This window comes from Poromitra crassiceps (genome assembly GCF_964638095.1).
Source record: "Poromitra crassiceps genome assembly, chromosome: 14".
NCBI classification, from domain to species: domain Eukaryota; kingdom Metazoa; phylum Chordata; class Actinopteri; order Beryciformes; family Melamphaidae; genus Poromitra; species Poromitra crassiceps.
The window spans coordinates 43,998,974-44,013,183 of NC_139633.1; the positions used below are offsets into that span (position 1 = coordinate 43,998,974).

Consider the following 14,210-nt stretch of genomic DNA (forward strand, 5'->3'; position numbering starts at 1 on the left):
CGCATCTCTGCTTCTCCGCGGAGAGGCACGGTTGTCAGCTGTTCCGGGACAAGGCAGCTCTTCTGCCAGTTTATCAGGATGCTGGGGCATCTGGAGGTGGTCCGTTACCGCCCTGGTGCGCCACAGCAAGGGCCCTCGAGTCCGCCGCTATAAGCGAGGTAGACATAAATGCGTAGCAGTGTTCACGCAAACGGTGGCTCAACAACAGGCCGAACTGACTTATACAGTACTGTACATGTACTGAGAGCGAGTAGAAGCCCTAGCACTCTGTATAGTGTGCATCACACTCAAAGGCGAGCCCTGAGCTAGTAAGCGGTACTGCTCAGGGACCGAGCTGCTAGCTTCCACCTGTGGGGGGAAGGGTGGAGTATCTCCCCTTCCACCTGTGTCAGGAGGTCCGCCCAAGGCGGGAGCAGCCACGATGACCCCTTCGCCAGAGAGATCAGGTGTGCAACCCAGATCTGTGTCGGCCATATTGGGGCCACCAGAATCCCTCACTGTGTCCAGCACCTGCGGCATTAGGGGAATGGGGGGATGCATAAAGGCCCTCCCTCGGTCATACATGCGCCAGAGCATCGTGGCCTAGAGGGAGGCTGTCCCTGTGGATGGAGAACAACAGGGGGTAATGCGTTGCGCGCCGCGATGCGAAAAGATTGACTCACGCCCGGGCCGTACCTGACCCAAATCTGCTCCACCACCTGAGGGTGGAGACACCACTCTGACTGGTGGAGGTTGCCCCTCGACAACAGGTCTGCACCCAAGTTCAAGTGGCCCCGTACGTGGGTCGCTGACAGAGACCCACGGCGCAGGGCCTCGACTGTTGCCAGAAAGCGTCCCTGCCTTTCCACGGAGAGGGACACCTGCATGGACAGAGAGTTCAACTCCAGTCCAAGGGAAGTCGTAACCTGCCCTGGGACGAGAGAGTTCTTCTGCCAGTTTATCGGGAACCCCTGCGCCTGCAGGTGGTCTGTCACCGGCCTGGTGGACACAACAGCATAGTCGAGTCCATAAGTGCGACAACGCCTTGTTCACGCAGACTGCGAACGTCCGCGGGCTCAAGGACAGGCCGAAAGGCAGGACGCAGAACTCGTAGGCTATTCCCAGGAAAACTAACCTGAGGTATTTCCTGTGCCTCTCCACTATGGGGACATGAAAGAACGCATCCTTCAAATCGACGGAAATAAGTGGTCCCCCAGCCTGATCGCATTGAAGAGGTCGGGGAGAGTAAGCATGAGGGAGGACCTAACTTCCTCAGCGTCTTGTTCAGAGCCCTGAGGTCCAAGATGGGCCGCATGGATCCGTCCTTTTTGGGCACGGCGAAGTACAGCTAACGTTAGTTCAGTAACCAGCTGGTCAGCACTATCAGACAACACAGTGTTGTGCAACAAGCAGACTTACCAAATATTTCCATCCAAAACATGTCCAGTATAATCCACGCTGCCTTTATGATCGCTGTTCCGCTGACAAAAATGCAGTTTTATAATGTCCAATAACTAACGTTATCTCTCCACCACTTGCACGGTGTTATGGAAACCAGAGAGCGTCTCGTTGTCTCCAGTCACGTTGACTCCGCGGCTGCGTTTAAAATGTTTATGTTGTGTAGTCCATAGCATCAAACAATGCAGTTTGCACACTTGAAACATGCCGGTTATGTAGAGAAACAAAGCGTAAAACAATTGTTTGACAGGGGGTAAAAAATCTCTCCTCTCGCTCTGTCTGCCTGACTTCCACGAACAGCACACACACACTGCCCACATCATGCACCAGAGATTACCGTAGTGACTGTGAATTCAGCCTGAGCGCAACACAAAAACATACATGGCTCTAATACAGTCAAGTGTTGTTCCCAAGCACTGCCCACCTGCGTTTAGTTCATTTTTACCCGTGTACGTACCCGTGAATTTATAGAAGTATTCTTTTTTACCCGTTACACAAGCTTTTCGCTGGTAACCCGCGGGTACCCGACCCATTGCAGGACTCTGCTGTAGCGGTGATGCGCCGGCTGCACCTGCATGAGAGACCAGACCTGACTTCAGGCTCACCCGGACCACTCTTTGGAGCGGTATAACCCCCCTTCCCGACGAGCTAGCATGTCATGCTTGGTAACAATGGATGCCTTAGTTTCATATGATATCAGTATCTTCGCTCTAGCTTTAGAAACAGCCTCTGAAAGACAATAATATCACAGACTTCAGCAAAGGGCAGTGGTGGCCTAAATGTTAGAGAAGCGAGCTTGTGACCGGAAGGTCATCGGTTCAATCCCTGGGACCGGCACGATAAATCTTGGTGGGGAAAGTGAAAAGGCAGCGCTTGCCCCTCCCTCATTACCACCACTGAGATGCCCTTGAGCAAGGCCATCCACCCCAAATGCTCCAGTGAACAGGGCGCTCCTGAAAAAGAGAGAGAGCATTGCTCTCAGTGAGACTCCCTCAGTATAAATAACGGTAAAAAAAGAGAAAAGGGGGCAGGTCCTTGAGCACCCTACCCCCTCCCCCCCCCCCCCCATCCCCCTCCTTGCATGTACCTGCTCCACCTCACTCCCACTGATGCAGATGGGAGCAGGTGGGGCTTTCTTCTTTCTAAAGTCCACCACACTCTCATGGCATCACCAATCAATCAATTATTCAACAATTGCCTTTGTCTGCAGTTATTTTATGCATTCAAACATACTTCCTGGAACTATTCCCCCTCACACACTATAGACAGAGTGGACGTCACAGGGTTAGTTGTGCATGCATCGCGGTATCCAAAACTCTGAGGAACTGAAGCCAAAACGAGAGAGATCCTCAGAATACAGGAAAAGGACTTCTTGTGTCGTATGCGTATAGACGCTGGACATTCCCACTAGGAATATGACGATGTCCGGCACTGCAACTTTGTGATGTAGTTGGAGCCTAGACCCATCCTGACAGTGAGTACGGGTCAAGAAACCTCACTCCATTGAAAGAGTTATATTTGTGTAAGATAACCTCTCTGTTGCTGGCAAAGCTTTAAAATATGTGGAGGAGGCGTCTGGATCTTCCATATTTCTATGACAGCTGAACCGCTAGTTGTAACTTCCTGCAACCAGTTCGGCTCCGCCCACAAAATACGCAATCGCTGTTTACAAACATAAAAAGGGTCTATAGTGACTTGAGTCAGGTGACAATCAAGCATTTTGGACTGTTTGCACTCTCTCTTTAAATCTCTTTAAATATCTTTAAATCATTCCTGCCTGTGGCCATTGGACTCTTTAACGCCTCACTAAGAAGAGCACCTCAGAGACACTGAGCCGATAGGATAGCTGTGCCTTAGTTACGTCACACGTAATGTGCAATTTGATTTAATTTAATTCCAGTGTGCAATAACTGCAATTTGACACGTACTCATGGCCGTAACTAGCTATGAGAACGGGGAGGTCCGGACCTCCCCTAATATTTCAGAGATTATTATTATTATTTTTTTTTTTTTTCTTTTTTATAAAACAATCTGCATGGAAAAGCATGAAAAACACGGGATCGCTTTTATTTTGAAACGAAAGGCAGGTCAGGCAGGAAGTCATCTGAGGCAGCGTCCGCGGTAACTTGATTCCGAGAGAGCAGCAGCATGGTGGTGAGTGATGACTGTCTGTCTGCCTGGCGAGATAATTGAAGGTGAGCGAGCTGCGAGACAGTGAGCGAGTGAACGACAGACAGTGAGTGACACTGACAGATTTTTTAGCAACAACCAAGAAAGTAAGTGTCTAGTCTGTCTCTTAAGTAATGTTACCTGTGTGACACGTTGGGATGCTACTGGCTAATCATGCATGATGCCAATTGCCAAGCTCCCGAAGTCAGGTATGCAGGTGGCTATATGCATGGTTTCAGTTTCATGACCCAATAAGTAACAAAAAGAGGTGGTGTAAAGTTAAAAACAACATAATATATTTTATTTTATTTTTCAATTGTTCCTATCAGGAATAAATAAATGTCCCTCTGTATGTTTTTTTTATTATCGATGATGACTTTGTGTGTTGTGTACGGCTTGGGTTGTGTACCTGTGTTTGTAGGTGTCATTTTGATATGAATTTGGCTAAAACAGTTTGTGTTTGTTAGTTACAATTATGTTGACAGGAGAGCTGAGCAGGTGGTGACATGAAAGAGAATATACTGAATAATGACATCACAACAGTATAATCCTAATGTTGATTTAAAATTATATATTACTCTAAATATGACTAAAAAAGGGGGGGGAAAAAACTCAATTTTTTTTGATCCGCCTCCCCTTGCTGGAGCTCCCCTATTTCGGAACCCTGGTTACGGCCCTGCACGTACTGTACATAGATTGTAACTGTAACTACTTATTGAATGCTATTCTACAATTCTACTTACTTTTACTATCCCATTGACCCTATTTTATTTTATTCTATTTTATTCTATTTTATTCTATTTCATTCTATTTTATTCTATTTTATTCTATTTTATTCTATTTTATTCTATTTTATTCTATTTTATTTTATTTATTTTATTTTATTTTATTTTATTGACTGGTTTTTTTACGTTTAGGGAGATAGCCTACTGTGTGATACTGTGTTATGCTATGTTGTGTTATGTGGATATTTCATGCCTGAGTGCGAGCAACTGCAACTTGTCCCAATTTCCCCCCGGGGATCATTAAAGTCTTTCTGATTCTGATTCTGATAGTCTCAGCCATGCTGAGCTGCAGTTTCACCTGAGTTTAACCTCAAGCGATTGCCATACCAAGAGACTTCAACAAGTCTTTCCCTCCTGCAGCTAATTAGCCTGCTAACAGTCTAACAAGCTAACAAGCTAACGAGCCAACTTCCCTCCAATCAGCCTGGAGCTTCATTCTCAAACTGAACTGTTGAGCATCATCTCAATATGAAATCAACTTTACTGTGTGTGTGTGTGTGTGTGTGTGTGTGTGTGTGTGTGTGTGTGTGTGTGTGTGTGTGTGTGTGTGTGTGTGTCAGTGTCAGTGTGTGTGTGTGTGTGTGTGTGTGTGTGTGTGTGTGTGTGTGTGTGTGTGTGTGTGTGTGTGCTATGCCAACTTCAACAGATCAGATTAAGTCCGTCAGCTTTTAACAAGGAACACATGACACGTCCACCCACACACAGAGTGTGTGGGTGTGTGTGGGTGTGTGTGTGTGTGTGCGTGCATGCACACACAGTCACACACACACACACACACACACACAAATGCATCCGTGTCACATGGCAGTTGTGTGTCTAATGTCACGCTAAGTGACTGATACACAGTGTACACACACACACACACTCTCTCACACTCACTCACACACACACACACACACACACTCACTCACTCTCACACACACACACACACACACACACACACACACACACACAGCTTGCCTCGCTTCCCATAGAGAGCCAAAGTCATGTCCACTTCCAGGGTTGGCATACTGTAGGTACCAAGGGAATTCATCCGCCATTCATTTTTCCATATACTTTTCGTAAATGCTTCTAATATTGTTTTAATTTGTCAAACCAAGCAATTCAGCTATATTTAGAATCAGGAGAGACCATAGACTCCCTCCCACAAACCATCCGACACCTTGACTCTCTCTCCATCTTCAAATCACACCTGAAAACACACCTCTTTAAACTGGCCTATTCTCTCTACTAATTATTTTACTTACGGTACTTGTTGTTTTTAAATTATATTTGTTTTGTATTTTAAGCCTTGATTATTGCTGCTTGTTTTAACCTTGTATGTACGGTGTCCCAGTGTTCCAGTCCCCAGTGTTCCAGTCCCCAGTGTTCCAGTCCCCAGTGTTCTAGTCCCCAGTGTTCTTGTCCCCAGTGTTCCAGTCCCCAGTGTTCCAGTCCCCAGTGTTCTAGTCCCCAGTGTTCCAGTCCACAGTGTTCCAGTCCCCAGTGTTCTAGTCCCCAGTGTTCCAGTCCCCAGTGTTCCAGTCCCCAGTGTTCCAGTCCACAGTGTTCCAGTCCCCAGTGTTCCAGTCCCCAGTGTTCTAGTCCCCAGTGTTCCAGTCCACAGTGTTCCAGTCGCCAGTGTTCTAGTCCCCAGTGTTCCAGTCCCCAGTGTTCCAGTCCCCAGTGTTCCAGTCCACAGTGTTCCAGTCCCCAGTGTTCCAGTCCCCAGTGTTCCAGTCCCCAGTGTTCCATGTCCCCAGTGTTCTAGTCCCCAGTGTTCTAGTCCCCATTGTTCTAGTCCCCAGTGTTCCAGTCCACAGTGTTCCATGTCCCCAGTGTTCTAGTCCCCAGTGTTCTAGTCCCCAGTGTTCCAGTCCCCAGTGTTCCAGTCCCCAGTGTTCCAGTCCGAGTCACCAAAGAAGAGTCTGAGTCGAGTCCAAGTCCTCAAAGTTGAGTCTGCAGGCTTGGAATTTAATCATTTTAGGGGAAAGGCCTTGGTTTTCGGTGTCAAATTTTTTAGGGCACAAAGGCCATTGAGTGAAATAAGAGGAGCTTACAAATAAATAACTCGACTTTCCAATAAGAAAAACTGATAATTCATAATTACATATATATACCACAGGAGGTTTTTCTATTGAGGGAGAGGAGGATGGTCCTCTATTTTTTAGAAGAGATTGGGGATTTTATATAATAATATTTGTTTTATAAAATATCAATCAAATGTGTTTTTCTGATGTGCGGACGCTCCTTTTTTCATTCATTATATTCTTAAAATGCTGCAACAACAGTGACACCTGTAGGGCACTGATGGAAAGGAGAGCTCCATGCAGACTGGACTGCAGTCTGGCCCGGCCCCTCGACAACACTTTGCTGCAAAACATGAGTCCAAAAAATACTGGATTGTGTTTATTCAGTGGCAATTCAGCAGGTTGAAGGTTTGAACCCTATGCTGAGTGTGCACACACACACACACACACACATCCCTTTTCCACCACATGATTGTTGTCCTTTCCCAATAGCAGTCACGACATCCTCTGTTTCAACAACACACACACACACACACACACACACACACACACACACACACGTGAAGTTTGCAGACGACACAGCAGTCGTGGGGCTGATCTCGGGGAGCGACGAGACGGCCTACAGAGAGGAGGTGGGGGCCCTGGAACAATGGTGCCAGGACAACCACCTCTCTCTGAACGTCTCCAAGACCAAGGAGATCATTGTAGACTACAGGAGGGGGGGGGGCGCACACCCCCCAATCACCATCAACGGCACAGTGGTGGAAAGGGTGGACAGCTTCAAGTACCTGGGAGTCAATATCCACCAGGACCTGACATGGGCCGGCCACACCGCCACTGTCGTCAAAAAGGCCCAACAGCGAATACACGGACTCAAGCGCCTGAAGAAATTCGGGCTAAGGAAAGAAATCCTCAGGGACTTCTACAGAGGCACCATTGAAAGCCTGCTGACTGGCGGCTTCACCACCTGGTACGGGAACTGTACCACCATGGACCGCAGGGCGCTACGGAGAGTGAGACGCGCGGCACAGCACGTAACAGAATGTGAGTTGCCAGATCTGCATGAACTGTATAAACAGCGGTGCCTCAGGAGGTCCCTGAAGATCATCAAAGACACAAACCATCCCCACAACAGCCTGTTCTCCCTGCTACCCTCAGGGAGAAGATACAGGGTTCCGAAAGCACGCACAAATCGCTTGAGGAACAGTTTCTTCCCGCAGGCCACGAGACTCCTTAACATACACAAATAGTGTAGTAGCCGCACTGTACCGTACTGTAGCTGCTACCACTACGTATGTCTAACGTTTAATTGTATGTTTAATAAGGAATATGCTATTTGCACCTGTATGTCAAATACGCCGAATTTAAAATGCAGAGTTTAATTGTATGTTTAACACCTTAAGTGCCATAGCCGAAATAATTCGTCTTACATAATCCAACGCTTAAGTGCCAGAGCCGAGTTTACTCGTCTTACATAAACATTTTTTTTTTTTGACGGTGGGACATCAATCAACAACTTTTACATCTTCGAGATCACTATTGGAGCAAGATAATGTGTATAATCTATTTTACCGACCCACTAAGTGTTGACAGTGCTCCCCCAGACGACCGAAATCAAAGAAAAAACTGCCGCGGGACCAAGCCGTTCAAGGAAATGCCGTGGCGATTTTACAGTAATCCATTCAAGACTTGTCTTGCCTGAGAGCGGCCGCGCACCGGCAGCAGCACACAGAGAGCGGAGAGCGATTTGCAAAATAGATCATAGGTGAAACACACTTTGAAACACCTCAGAAAGGCCAGAATCAACATCTGCCCATCGCCCACGCATTCCCCGGCCCATCTTGACTCGCACAAGGAGCGTCCGCACGCAGGCAAGCAGGCAGGCAGGCACACAGGCAGGCAGCAGCAAAAGCGCTTCTGACACGCCCGCTGTACAGCCAGGAGGAAGGAGGAGAAGACACACGGAGGGAGGAGTTTGAATGAGAGGGGTGTTTCCTGTTGTTATGGAGGAAATTACTGTTCAAAACTATTGTTTAGAATGTCTGACGGTCTTACTGATGCCAAAAATGAATGGTTAAAGTGACTGTTTCACAAAAAGCCATTTATCTCTGAATAAATTTCCAGACGCTGAAACCATGCTGTACTCAACGGCTAATATCTACATAACTACTAACTCTGCAAACTAACTCTTTTAGACAGAGAAAGCACACATTCTATTAGTTATTTTTAGATGATTGATGTTCATGAATTCTTAACAGAAAAGAATCCTCGGCTGTTCTAAAATGAGCCAGAATCGTCAAAAACACCCCTGGCACAACTTACCTACAGGAATGAAAACATGGCTGGCATTCAATGTGTTAATAAGGAATATGTTATTTGCACCTGTATGTCAAATACGCAGAATTTAAAATGTTTAAGCACGTCTAAAGTATGCACCCGACACGTGCACCTATGTGCAGTGAATATGCCACTGTCTCTGACTTGTCTTATCACTATACTGCCTTATGCTTGTTGTGTCTCTTGTTGTTTTTGCACCCATATGCCCTGTTATATTTGTTATATTTGTACTATTTGCACTATGTTGTAAACGGAGTCCACAGCACAAGAATTTCACACGTGATACTTGTACCATGGAGTGACAATAAAAATCTTGAATCTTGAATCTTGAATCTTGAACACACACACACACACACACACACACACACACACAAACCACAGGAAGTCATGAGGTCAAGGCAGTGAGGTCATCAGTGAGGTCATCAGCCTGCTGCAGCAGTTGAATTTCAGCAGTGAAATTCAATGTTCAATGTTGACAATGGACACAATTTGTATCATTTTTGAAGCATAAAAAAAATTTTGTGTGTGGAAAACTCTTCAAAAGTCATAAAAGTGGTGTTAATTTGTGAAGATTAACTTAACACAAAAGTCTCAGTCAGTTTCATTAACTTTTGTTAACCACAGACCTTATTTCATAACCTGACGCTGCCAGATGGACGGTATAGCTCCACATAGTTTCACTAAACCAGTCGATCTGGGAATGCAGTAACCAGACCCGCTGACGGAGGCGGGCACTTTTTCCAAGCTACTTGGCAGGCGATTGGATGACCCAACTGTCTATCACCGCTGGTGGGTGTTAACTTCAACCAATCAGATCGCCGAAGGTGCCTGTGCCTGATGGTATGCCTGTGCCTCCGTGGTATTCATTGATTGAGTCCTCACGGTCGTAAAGTCACCTTTGAAGCATTTAGTTAGATTATAACGAACTAGTTGTGTGGCTTAGCCTTCCCAAATGTTGAGGGTCGTTTTTTAGAATTTAATACATAGAATTGGGAACGTTACATTCAATTTCATTCAGACTGCCTGTCACTTCCGCGGCGGCAGCCATGTTGACGAGTGAAAAGAACTACAAAGACCATGTACCCACTACTTGCCCAGACGAGCCTGAGCCCGCCTACGGCTGCCGCTGATTGGTCGGGCCGGCATGGTTCGACCAATCATCTTAACTGCCTGTGCATGACAAGATGGATACGTCGAGAGAATCTCTTTTGATCTCGCGAGTTTATCCATCTTGCAAGCAAGGTTTCTTATTTCAGGCATTTAACCAAAATTCCCATACAAAAACCTCATTGACTTTGAGACGAGGGAACTTCCGGGTTGGCCTTAGTCCAGGGATTCCCAACCGTTTTCGGCTTGTGACCCCCACTTTGATGTCACAAAAATCTAGGGACCCCATACATTCAGATTCCGGTAATATCATCAGTGACATCATCATTGACATAATCAGTGATGTCACATCACATGCAATCTGGGAGAGTATATTTCAGCAAATAGACTCTGGGACATCTGGGACTTTTTTTAGGCTTCCTGTACACTACAGGATTTTCGGGCCGATTTATGCCCGATTCACCCCTCCCGAGAATCGGAGGAGAAATCTGGCCTGGCAGCTTGCCAAGCTTGGTCGGGCCCGATGTTCAGCACAGATTATCTTGTAATGTGAGCGGTTTGCAGATCCAATCTTAAGCCTCCCGATCTGCTCACAGCCTCATCGGGGCCGTCCCGATCATATCAAACATGTTTGATATTTAGGACTGAAAATCTGCGCGAATACATCATCCTGCTGCTGCGCGAGACTCCCGTCATTATCGTTAATTGACGCGGCTCATTTGATGCGCTGCACTGCAGGCATCAGATAGGCTACCAAATACCAACAGCACAGAACCACGAGTATTTGGGGGAAAATGTCACTAATTTATATCACAATGAATGACCAATGAATAAAAAGTTGTTATACCGTAGTTTCAAAGCCCCTGCCAGTCAGAGGCTGTTAATCTCCTACCAGTCTATCAGGCAGTGTGGGGGGAAAGGCATTGCTGCTGCCGGGAAGCAATCCAGTCTATCCAAACTTTTGCCGATGTCATCAGGACATGCAGCAGGGACATATATTTTGGTAGCCGATGTGTTTGTGTCCTCACTTGTCCAGACAATCTTGCTATAGAGTCGCGTTGTTTACACGCTTGTTAAACTGCCGTGAGATTCATTTGTTTGGGGAGCTTATGCGAGACGGGAGCGACCAAAGTGCTCTGCTCCCCCCTCCCTCTCTGCCCACTTCCATCCCCGTCTCGTCTCTGTCTCGAAGTGCTCCTCAAATCCCACAGCAGTGGCTAAATACGCTACACTAGCAAGACTCAACGTGAGAATAATGTTCTAAACACATCGGCTAGAAAAACATAGCCTATCCCTGGATGTCATGATGAGATGAGATTAGAATAAATTTGGACAGAAATGCATATTTTCCCCCCGCAACACTGCCTTTTTTCTCCCCCCCTCTGCACGGGAAACAGGTAGGATGATCCAACAACAGCCTCTATCCCACACTTGCCCAGATTGACGTGACGAACAAAATAGGCTATATTTCCCGCTGCAAAGTCGATCTCTGAGAAGAATACTAGGAATAAATGCATTCAAAACATATACCGTAAATTTCGGACTATAAGCCGCGGCTTTTCCCCCGTTTTTTGGCCCTGCGGCTTATATAACGGTGCGGCTTATCTATGGATTTTTTCAAAAAAAAAAAAAAAAAAAAAAAAATCTCTTTTTTAGCACTCTTTCTAACTATAAATCCACTTCTGTTTTAATTTCCTCTCTTGCCCTCTTTTCACCACACCGCGGACACTGTGTGCACTGTAAAAAAAAACACAGGTGGTGTTGTGTTATGTTGTTTTGTTGAAATGTTAATAAATGGGAGCTTCCTCAAACAGCCATCTCTTTCCCGACAATCCCCTCTGTGCATGAACCCTTACATATGGTAATTAAACATTAAAACACAATAAAAAAAAAAAAAAAAAAAAAAAACATTAAAACACCTGCGGCTTATAGTCCGGTGCGGCTTATATATGTAACAAACAGGCAATTTTGCTGCTGCGGCTTATACTCCGGTGCGGCTTATAGTGCGGAAATTACGGTAGTTTGATCCAGAGGAGAATTGTAGCCTATTTTGTAGCCTACCTTTCCTCTGCAGTAGGCAGCAACACTGTGCTCCAAACCGCGCTGGAGCTTCTCCCCATGTTTAGAAAGTGATTAAGCAGTTTATTGAGTCATGTCTAGCAGGGTAACTGCGGCGGGTAGTCGGACCTGATTCTACGGTTATAATCAGTTCATGTTTAGAGGAGGCTTATGACAGGGGCTCAAAACTATAACTTTTTTTAATCGGTCAATTGTGCCTGATTACATATAAATTAGTGGCCATTTCCCCCAAATAGTGATGGTTCTGTCATTCTGTGGTGTATAGCCTACATTTCAGATCTGACGCTTGCAGTTCGCTAGGGGATAGGGGAAGATCTTGACACGTGTCAAATGACGATTATCCTCCCGATAATCTTAATATCATCCTGTAGTGCGTGGTGCGCCACATTTACAAATCTTGTAGTGTGTGCATGTTTGAGATTCTAGGGAAGATAATCTGGGAAGATTCTCCTGTAGTGCGTGTCACAGCCAGATTTCAAAATCGGCTAGGATTGTCAGAATCCTGTAGTCTGAGCCCACCTTAAGCCTTCCTGTTTTGTAAACCGCGGCTCAACCGTGGCAGCTGGTCGCCTTCGGTGTGTGAATGGGTGAATGTAGGCACATTGTAAAGTGCTTTGGATAAAAGCACTATATAAATGCAGTCCATTTACCATCCATTTACCATTTTGAAGAGAAAGAGATAAGAGATGACAAGACTGGCAAAAAGAGAAGATGGGAGGAATAGCAGGTAGGCTATCACTGTCCCCAGAATAGCTTTAGATGAAACAAAACAGATAGTGTCGATTATGAGCTACGATTCTCATGTATTACCTACTGCTTGACAGATAATTTCTGGTATTCAGAAGCTGAAATCTGAATCAGAAATACTTTATTGATCCTGAGGGTAAATTGAGTAATGCTGCAGTTGCTCGAAGAAATAGGCAATAGGCTAAATTGAGACATAAAATAGAACTATTGAGTAATAAGAAGTGAGACAGTAGAGATATTCTCTGCTAAATGAAGTGCATAGTGAGCCAAGTCCTACACTAAAATGAACAATGTTCTGCCTGTATCCAGAACTCCCTGTTCTTCTGCCTGTGTACAGAACGGTACTTTTAAAACAGTAAAAACTTTTAAGGTGTTTTAAGGGGCGTGGAGCGCCGGTTTCGGAGCACTGGATGGCAGATATTTCACTCAACAGCTCGGGAATGGCACCTAAACGAGGCGCCTAAATGTGTCTTGCAATTTGACAACTGGTATAAAGGTACCAATAGTGGTGCCAGGTTTCGGTACCCAAACCTACGCCTCACCTGGCAGGCTTTTGCTAGCTTGTATGGGTCTCGATCTGACTGACCGTGGATGCGGACGAACAAAAATGAGGAAGTATGAAGTATAATCAGTTGTTGGAAACTCAGCCATACAAGCCTGCAGAGGTCAGGTGAGGGTCATGGGTCAGAGGTCCTGTGACTCACCGCGGGGGCAGAGGTCATGTGACTCACCGCGTGTCAGAGGTCATTGGACTCACTGTGGGGTCAGAGGTCATGTGACTCACCACGAGGTCATGTGAGGGTCATGGTCAGAGGTCATGTGACTGACTACGGGGGTTAGAGGTAATGTGACTCACTACGGGGTCAGAGGTCATGTGACTCACTACGGGGTTAGAGGTAATGACTCACTATGGGGTCAAAGGTCATGTGATTCACCGAGGGTCAGAGGTCATGTGACTCCCCGCGGGGTCAAAGGTCATGTGATTCACCGAGGGTCAGGGGTCATCTGACTCATCGTAGGTCAGAGGTCATGTGACTCTTCGTGGGGGCAGAGGTCATGTGATTCACCGCAGGGTCAGAGGTCATGTGATTCACCATGGGGTCAGAGGTCATGTGACTCACCGCGGGCACCAGCAGCTTGTTGACCTCGTCGGCGGCCCGTTTGAGCTTCAGCTCGGCTCGGTTCTGAGCGTCCTCCACCGTGATCAGAACGTGAAGCTCCTCGTTAAGATGCTCCCAGTTTGGCTTCCCTCTGTTCTGCTCTTCCTGAGAGAGAGAGGGGGGGAGGGGTGGAGTGAGAGGGAAAGAGAGGGAGAGAGAGAGAGGGTGGGGAGAGGGACGGAGTGAGAGGGAAAGAGAGAGAGGGACGGAGTGAGAGGGAGAGAGAGAGAGAGAGGGATGGAGTGAGAGAGGGAGAGAGAGAGAAATAGACGATAAAGCAGACTATGTTTTGGGGCATGATTGACAGGTCGCCCGTCAGCCTTTTGGCAGCTCTATAGCCGTCTAGGACCAAGTCCCCCCATTTCCTGTCCTGGTCATTG

At 46.5% G+C, this 14,210-nt stretch overlaps 1 protein-coding gene across 1 annotated transcript in view; it reads right to left on the reverse strand.

The window, feature by feature from the left end:
* qkib (QKI, KH domain containing, RNA binding b) overlaps nt 1-14,210 on the reverse strand; it is a gene marked incomplete at both ends in the record, with an annotated part of 128,678 nt that overhangs the window by 22,427 nt on the left and 92,041 nt on the right. The window contains one exon of the mRNA XM_083651053.1: nt 13,792-13,935. Within this exon, the coding sequence (XP_083507179.1) occupies nt 13,792-13,935 (144 nt within the window). The remainder of the gene's footprint in view (nt 1-13,791; nt 13,936-14,210) is intronic.